General features: G+C 53.6%; 1 protein-coding gene across 1 annotated transcript; it reads right to left on the bottom strand.

The window, feature by feature from the left end:
- Nucleotides 1-4,458: 4,458 nt before the first annotated feature.
- On the bottom strand, nt 4,459-8,316 carry HOXA11 (homeobox A11). Its single transcript, XM_007112772.4, has 2 exons — nt 7,378-8,316; nt 4,459-5,938 (listed from the first exon to the last, which is right to left on the bottom strand). Exons 1-2 carry the CDS (start codon nt 8,093-8,095, stop codon nt 5,706-5,708), a joined length of 951 nt encoding a protein of 316 aa, XP_007112834.2. The 5' UTR covers nt 8,096-8,316; the 3' UTR covers nt 4,459-5,705.
- Nucleotides 8,317-9,074: the final 758 nt, after the last annotated feature.

The raw sequence follows: 9,074 nt of genomic DNA, 5'->3' as shown, positions 1-9,074 counted from the left end.
CTCCAACCAAGGTTACAAATATCAGTTTGGTACCGCATCTGCTATGAGAAGGCCACCTCAGCTGTGGAGTAGAGGATGTGGAAAGCCCGCTGAGGGCTCACACACCATGGCATTGGCACTTGGGTCTTCATGGACCTTTGGGGAAAGCTGGATGTTTCTCTCTAGTGTCTTTTCCCCCCTTCTAATAAACCAAATGGGATGTTGAGTTTGTGCTGTTTCTTGCTTGGAAAAAAAAAAAAGAATATGTAAGTCTGTGTGGGATCCCCTCTCTGGCCCAGACTGCCACTCCACCTCCACTGCTGAGCCGAGAGTGTGTGGAGAGCCCGCAGATGCGCCTGGGAAGCAGACTGGCCTGCCCGACTGGCTGGTTCGAACAAGAAGATATCCACACAGCAGAAGCTCGAGTAAAACGCCTGCTGCCTTCTCAGTCAGTCTCAGAGCTCCCAGCATCCCCGACTGGCCCCAAGCCTCCACACTCCCCAGACTGTAACACCGAGGTGTTAGCTTCCTCAATAAAATATTCCATTTATCGATCATCTCAGCTTTCTGGGGGTTCCCCACCCCCAAGAGATTAAGAAAAACAATTCAATTAAAGCATGGGTTGGCTTCTGGACACTCTCTCTCCCTCTCGCCCATTTACCTTCTTTTTTTCTCTTTCACCCTCTTTCCCAGCTGCCGAATTTCTCTCTTGTTGGTCAGGATGCCTTTGACCTAAAACTCTCTGGTGTCTACTTGCTTCAACCAGGCCTGTGCAGCTGGCAGGGCCCACATTTTATTTAGGAGTAAATATTGCTCATTTCTACCTGGTTAATTTCTACCATGCCCCTTCATCTATGGAGCCGAAGTAAATGCCAGGCTGGTGAAATAAGCCCTTTGGCAAGGATTACCATGCAGTTCACCAGATAGCAGATTGCTTCTCCCGAGTAGGCCCTTGCAAACCACAAGAAATAATAAACTGTTATTACCAAAAAATATTCTTATAAAAAATACCAGGTACTGAGATTGAGATAGCCAGTAAACAATTTGTATCTGGAGTTCACTCTCGATGCTTTCTGGGCTCAGAATTATCTGATCAGCTGTGGAGTTGAGATGCAGCCCCAGAGAGGAAAAATAAATGCTACTTCCACAAATCCAGCTTAAACAAAAATTCTGGACATTTTTGATTCACGCATTTACTGCATATTTAAAATTTTGGGGGGTGAGCAGTAAACTTCTTCTCCTCTTCATCTTTAAGAATGTCAACCTTTTCAGGGATACAGTATTTGATGTGTCTGCTTAGAATCAATCAGGTGCAATGTGTCCCTAAATTTTTTTCTATATCCAACCACTGAACTGGCCCTTCTCTCCTGATGGGGGGAGTGTTGGGGCCTTTTCATTCACCCCTCACATACACCCCTCAATTGCAATATCCTTAGTTTCGTCCAGCATAAACTAACTCTGGCCTTGAAACTAGAGGCAGCTTTGGGATTTTAGGGAAGGCTCAGGCTGCAGAGAGCACCGTGTGGGTGCCCACTCCTTGCTTTATTCTGGCAGAGTTTGGGAGACCGTGCTCAACAAAGACTAGTGACTGTGATCGGCAAAATTATACATGCACACACAGGCGGCACCTACTTTCTCTGAGATTCCCCCCCCAACTCACCCATGCACGGTGTATTTGTGAAAAGAGAATAACCATTTCGAGAAACAAATGAAAACATACTGGAATAAAAAATTTAAAACTAGGAAAAGAGGAAATTTGAATCTGGCCTCTGAAATGTAAGTGACATGATTATTTTAAACTTGTTTTATGACAACTCTGATGGAGAAATTGTTTGATCAGAGTTTATCCTCAGTGCCAGCCTTTGAAAATGTATAGGTATTTACCAATACATTTTTTGCGCATTTGCAAAATGTGCAAAAGATCTCATTTTTGCATCTAAGAAATTGCTGCAAAACTCCAGCCAGGTTTATAAGCGGTACATTCCAAGTAAGCAACACAGACTTCCCTGGCAGCCTCAAAAATATAACGCTACTTTTCTGAATTTGCCTTTTTTTGGAACAAATGTTACCACCAATCTGCTGGGCAAACCTAGAGATCGCACATAGTAGGAAACCAGCTACCTTCCTGACTTCTGCCCCAGGGAATAATCCTGCCCCAGCGGCTACGGTCGCTGACCACCTCATTGTTTCGAGTAGAAACTTTCAGTTTTCCCCAGTCCCGCCATCTCCCCCCACCCCCTTTTTTTTTTTTTTTTTTTTTACCACCACAATCCCGTATCCCAGCACAGCCGGGACCCTTTTGCTTGGATGCTCCCCATCCCAGGTTCATCCCATTCTGAATATTTCTACAAAATCTAAAGATCGCCTTAGGTGAAATGCTGGCGCATAGAGTTAAAATCGTCAGCTTTTCCACTGAGGCCTCCCCCTGCTTTCCAACCTTAGGGGGCGACGAGAGAAGGGGGGCCGAGTGGGCTGGGCGCCTATAGCGTCACCCCCCAGCTCACAAACCCAGCCACTTTCCCAGCCCTGCTCAGACACCGGCCCCACTCCCGCCCCAGTCAGATTGAAATTGCTAAACTTGTGGCCTCTTACCTTGACACATTTCCGAAATCACTGCCAAGGGAAAGCTGGCTTCTCCGCGCCGCGACGCCTGCGAGCCCTAGAGAAGGCGCGTTGCTTTAAATTACAACACCAACCACTTCTTGAAGGTGAGCCCCCCTTTTTGTGATACGAAGGAGAGCGGGACAAGTGAAATAATATAACGTGCCGCTCTTAGTATCAGAAGCGAACAAAGGCCAAGAAATGCGCTGGGGTTCCCGGCTCCCCGGCGGCTTTGACATTGATCGGAAGTGCGCCATCTCGTGGCGGCTGAGAGCCTAGGCCGGGCCCGATCTCCAGCCCGGAGCCGGGAAAGGAGAGCAGGCTCAAGGCAGAGACAGAGGGAGAGAGGGTGCCCAGCCCGCTGCTAAAGAGATCTCATTTTTACATCTAAGAAATTGCTGCAAAATCCCAGCCGGGTTTATAGCGGCGCATTCCAAATATGCAAATTGGCCGGCCCCGGACGGGTTTACGACCACATTGTCACAGCCATCGGAGGATGGGCTTTTATAGGGCTCAGAAATCGAACCCGCGCCCGCTCGCCGCCTGCCCTCGAGCAGTCCTCCTGGCTAGACTCTCTGTAGCAACTTGTGAGACTTGGTTAATCTTTAACCGTCCCAAAGGAAGTCTCCTTAAATCCTAGGCTTCCCTGCCCACTCCTTCCCTGCCCCCAGGAGAGTCCTTGTTCACCTCTGTGTGTCTATCAACCTAGGCATTCATCTCCGGGGTCCGTCCCATTCCCCTTTGAGCTTGATTTCCCCAGTCGCGCAAGTTAGACAAACACACAAACAAATAAACAGAGCGGGGCTACGGGGTCTGGGGCCTCTCTCCAAATTCCATCCTCTCTGCTGCTCTGGTTCTGCCTGAGTGGCTTGGGAGAGAGTGGGGATGGGGGGGGTGGCAACAAAAGCCTCTGGCCTTTCGCCCTGCCCCTCAAGGTTATGGGTGATGTCCAAATTTAAGGCAGAAGTTCAAAGGCAGGAAACAAAGAGGAAACCAGTATCTTTCTTTCCCCAAAGGGAAAAGGCAGCCTCAACTGGGAGCTGGGGAGAAAAGAAAGTGCTCTTAGAGACTCCTGAGAGACTGCTCTGTCTTTGTACCCAGACCAGTCTCCCTCTTGCTGCAGGGCTCCCCAGGGCACCCTAGAGTGTTTCCACTTCAGGCCTCCTAGTCTTGAGGTGAGTCCAGCCTGGGATCAGACCCACTGGCCACCTCAAGCCCCAAGGCTTTCTCCCAGGGCTGGGGTCAGTTTGAGAGGATGAAGCCCTGTATTCCAGGCCCTGAGATACCCCATTCCTGGGACCCCACTTCCCCACGTGAGGGAAGCCAAGGACCTGGCCATTCACCTTGGCTTCCGAAGTTTGGCTTCTAATGGAGTTAAATCCTAAGTCACCTCCCCACCATCTCAGGGGCCTAGTAACTTGCCCCTTTCCTAAGGGGGGGGTGGTGTTGGTGCTGAGGGGGGCAGACATTTGGCAGTAAAAGGCGAGCGGGGAGAGGAATGTCACACCAGGACCCAATACTCAAGTTTTCACAGTCTTTATTTTCCTTGTGCCCTGTCACCTGTATACATGCTGCGACATATGCAGTGGGTGAGAATGGAGGACAGGCCAATACTCCTGTTACAAACAGAGCCACCAGACGCTTCTTAACACAGGGGGGTGGAGGAGATTTAATGGAAGGGTGCCTGCCTTTCTCAGCGAGGTCCCCAGACCCTGGAGGGCCGAACAACCTCAGAGCATCTCCCTAACACTTTTCAAATATTGCAAGAAATTAAAAAGACCATTCCCGACACACTTCCCATCCCCTCCAATACTCCAAAGGCAATCAACTAATGGCAAAAAAAAAGTATTCAAACAAAATAGGTTATAGTTCCTTTATTTACAAGTCTTTTGAACGCCATCCCTGTATGAAGCGTACATTCAAATATTTTTAGCAGTGAGTGAGTTTAACCATGGAACACTGTAAACAGATAGAGCCTTTAAATATTTTCTTCATCTTTCCCCCCCTCTACATTGCATCTTTTAAAATTTGCTTTGGTTCTTTCAGGGAAATATATATATATAATATAATATTTATCTTTTAAAATAATTCCAAATCACTCTCGAGCTCTTGGAAGGTCACTGGAAGCTTCCAAGCTCTGTTCTGGGGTGACGAAGGGCAGAGTGCGGCGTGGGAACTGGGTGCTTGGGGGGCTCAAGCCCCTCATAGTTGGGGACCGCTGGCCAGGCCCGCCGCTCTGCTGCTCCAGCGCTCCGCTGAGCAAATCCAAGCTTGATTTAAGCGTGCTGTAGACTTTGCCAAGCTGCCGCACTCCACAGGCATTTCCTGCATGGATCTGGGGGCCAGCGGCCTGGGTGCAGCCTCTCGGCTTTTTGATGTCTTCCACCTCAGGGAATGGTCTGCTCTGTCACTAGGCTTTAGGCCAGAGTGGCAGGCCAGGAAGGAACACCCTAATCGGTAGGAAAAACTAGGTGAGCTGCAGAAGTCGAGTGCTGGAAGCTCAGCTCGGGCCTGGGACAGTGTGGTGAGTGGCTAGGAGGGGCTGGAGAGCCCCTAATGCCACCTGGAATAGTAGATTATTTCTCCCTCAAGGATCAGCAGCCCTCTCCCACCTCACAGCCTCCTCTTAGCCCAGTCATCTTTCACACTGGCTTTGGAGAGGAGCCCCAATCCGGACGTCTAGGAACCCTCCCCCTCCCTTCTGCTCCCAAACTGAACTGGGTTTGGAGACCTTGACGCAGGGGTCCTGGAAGTGGACAGGCTCCATGTGCAGGGTCCCTGGTCGGGGTCATTCTCCAGGGGGCCTGGAGGGGGCCCAGTCCCTGATGGAGACCACCCCCAACCCAAAGCTCTACAGTCTCCAAGAGTGAACCACCAGGCGCCCCAAACCATTCCTTCTCGTTGATGTACAACTCTCCAAATCCAATTATCGTTAGAAATCTTAACCACCGACGCCCAGGAGCGTCCCGAGCGGCCTCCTTCCAGGCTGTCTCCGTGTAGCCTCCCCTCTCTTGCACATCGCCTTTCTTCAAAAGTCACCGCGTGCCTTGACCTTGTCAAGGTCAAAATCTGCATATAATCTCATGTGTATGAAGCCCCCCACCCAGTTCCAGTTGGCTGGAGCCTTAGAGGAGCGGGTTGGCCGAGTAGTACTGTAAACGGTCTCTGTTAATTTTTTTTTCCTTCATTCTCCTGTTCTGAAACCAGATTTTGACTTGACGGTCAGTGAGGTTGAGCATGCGAGACAGCTGCAGGCGCTTCTCTTTGTTGATGTACACACTGAAGAAGAACTCCCGCTCCAGCTCCCGGATCTGGTACTTGGTGTAGGGGCAGCGCTTTTTTCGGGTTCGTTGGCCACCTGTGAAGGGAGAAAGAGGCAGGGAGAGAGCCAAGTGTGACGGCTGCAATCCATCCCAGAGCCCCCAGTGGAGGAAAAGGGCTGGCCCGAGGGACTGGAGGCCCTGCCCAAGCCCCATCAAGGTCCCCCCAGGTCCCTGCCTTCAAGCTTCTACTGCTGGCTCGGGAGAGGCTGCCGGCGGAGGCTCAGCTCCAGATAAAAGCCAGCTCCCTAGATAGGCCCCCAGGGAAGCTGCTTACTCTGCCCCAGAGCAGAAAGGAGGGCTCCTCACTGCAACAGGCGAGTTTGCGCCGCTGAAATCGCTTTCAAAGCAGCGAGCGGGGGTTGCCAGCTGCCTACAGCCTGGCCAGACTAAACAAACAGTCGCCCGCCCGCGGACATTTCACCTTCCAGCACCTGAACGGCCGGTTCCCGAGGCAGTAAAGGCGGCCCCAGCCCCAGTCTTTCCCGGCTGCGACGGGACTCGGCCCTCGTTAACATCTGGGGCAGCTGCCGGGTCTTCGTCAGCCTGAGTCCTGGCCATCAGCTCCTGCCTCCCCGGCCAGCCTCCTGGCTTCCGCGAGGTGGGGAGGTGGCAGCGGAAGCCCCCTACCCTGGGCCTTTCCTGAGGACCAAGGCCACACAGCCATCCTGGTGCCCCCCGCCCCGGCAGAGCAGGGGTGCTATTCCAGATAGGGTGGAGGAACGAGGGGTTTCCCAGAGCTGCGGGCAGGCTCGACTTGCTCCCCTTTCAATAAAACTCCACCAGAAGTAAAGAAAAAAACCCGCTTTTGACAGATTGAATAACAACTGTAACATGCAGTCGGACAGAAGGCAGCACGTAATTGCCACCTCGCCACAGGAAAATGGCTTCCTTTGGACAGAAAGGCCAACTTTGGGTTAGTTTGTTTCTTTTAATGTATTACTCGAGCTAAGCGGGCTATTTTATCCGTTAAACACGCTCCTAGTGCCATCGTTAAACAGCGATGTCTTTGAATCCCGGCCGGGACTGGAATCCCGGAGCAACACATGGCTTTTATAAAAATCTCCGGATTACCTCGCTATCAAAGGCTCCGGAGCCCTTGCAAGGGGAATTTACAGGCGCCCACCTCCGGCTCCCCAGCCCCGAGCTGGTCCCGAGAGGGGTCGAGCTGCTGGGCTTGGGAGCTGAGAAGGGGAAAAAGGGAAAAAGGCAGTTGTGTGGGTTTTTTTGTTTGTTTTGTTTTGTTTTTTTTTTTTTTTTTTTTGCAGGCATGCCTTGGCCGGTGGGTATTTCACGGCCAATTTCAGCACTCGCCACGTGATCCCGCCTTTTATAACAAAGTTTTGTTGGGGGAAACCTAAAGGCCCTTCATAAACCTTATATGCTTATAAAACAGCATATAAAAATTTAACAGCGGTGCTGCGCTAGATTTCCAACTCCCCTTTCATAAAGCGCAGGGCGCTGCCTTTATACGTACTGGAGCCGCCGGCCTTGTCCTCAGTGTGGCCGGAAGACGACTCGGGGCTGCTGCTGCTCTCGGGGCGCCGCCGCCGATCCTTTTCCTCCGCCGCCTCTCGACAGCCGCCGGCGCCGCTGTCCGAACTTGAAGTTGCCGGCGTGCCCGTGGCCGCCGCCGCCGCCGCCGCCGCCGCCGCCGCCGCCGCCGAGGTCGCCGCGGCTGCCGGGGGCCCCTTCTCGGCGCTCTTGTCCCCAGGGTAGTCGGAGGAGGCGAGGTTTTCCGGGGTGCCGTAGGCCGTCTCGAAAAACTGGTCGAAAGCCTGTGGCAGGACGCCGTTTCGGCCCACGGTGCTATAGAAATTGGACGAGACGGCGGGGGTGGGGTGGTGGTAGACGTTGGCCGAGCTCTTGGCCAGCACGTCGCCAGGCACGCCGGCCGCGCTGGGCGCCTGCAGGCAGTCTCTGTGCACGAGCTCCTCCGCGGAGTAGCAGTGGGCCAGATTGCCGCGGGGGTGCCATTTAGTGGCGGGCTCAATGGCGTATTCTCTGAAGGTCACTTCGCGCACGGGTTGGACCTGGGGCAGGTTGGAAGAGTAGGAGTATGTCATTGGGCGCGAAGACGGGGTCTGGGGCAGAAAAGAAGGGAGGCTGGAGAAATCTGGACCCGAGACGTAGTAAGTACAACTTGGCAAATACATGTTAGAGGAGCAGGGACCACGCTCATCAAAATCCATCATTGGGCTACCTTGGGCTTTCCGCAGTAGCCGAGCTTAACATGATTCTCCACTGCAGCTGCCTCTTTGAAGCGGATCCGTGAAGTAGAAATTTGGAGACGTAAGCTGACGTGGAAATCTATCCCCATCCTTAGCAGGGAGGTGCTGGTCATGTGACCCGATGTTGAAATTGACAAGCTGCTAGCTAGTCCGGACCCCCCCCCCCCCTTTCCTTTCCTTTCTCCCACCCCCCCCCACCCGCCCCCGGCTTCCTTTCTTTGTAGCCACCTCAGGGGAAGCAACAGATCGTCACTCGGTGTTCTCACCGAAAGCACGTAATCGCCGGTGTAACTCATGTTGGCTGGGGGGCCTCCCGGCGCGCGGTGAGGCTGGGTGCTACCCCGTGCCAATTGCTTGTGCTCAGCTGCACGGTCCTGGCCCTCGAGTGCGCCGAGGGCGGTGAGAGAGCTCAACTCCTGCCACCCACCACTCCCCGGGTGAGGGAAGCCACAGGCTGGGGGTGGCCGGGTGGGAGCTCGTCGCTGCGTGGCCCGTGCGTGGTCTTGGAATCTATTCGCCTGGAGGCCCGCGTTCGCACCTCCTTCTTCGCTGTCCCCCTCCCACAGGCTTGCTTTGGGAACCACCTCTGCCTTCGACTTTGGCCGGACCCCCTTCGGGCCAGGGTTTGCAGCCGTGGATGTGCCTGCCTCGTGGCTCGCCCGATTTGCACGGTGACTTGATTACACGCTCGCATTCATGGTCACTTCCGAAGCGCTTTAGTGCCTTCCGTCCCTAAACCGCCAACAACCTGGGCGGCTTCCCCCGCGGTTTGTCAGTGATCCGCAGGTCCCGGAAAGCCCTTCGTCGCACCCGGGATCCACCTCCCTTTCATTCTCCCTGCCGGCCTCCTCACCCCACGTCCTGCCCTTGGAGAAACCCGCTCCTCCTCGCTGTCTGCCGGGGTTCGGAGTGACACCGCAGAGCCAGGGGCGTGGGAGCTGCG

The sequence above is a fragment of the Physeter macrocephalus genome, chromosome 5 (genome assembly GCF_002837175.3).
Source record: "Physeter macrocephalus isolate SW-GA chromosome 5, ASM283717v5, whole genome shotgun sequence".
Classification (NCBI taxonomy): Eukaryota; Metazoa; Chordata; class Mammalia; order Artiodactyla; family Physeteridae; genus Physeter; species Physeter macrocephalus.
The sequence above is the reverse complement of the archived record's forward strand: the minus strand, read 5'-3'. Positions and strand labels throughout refer to the sequence as shown.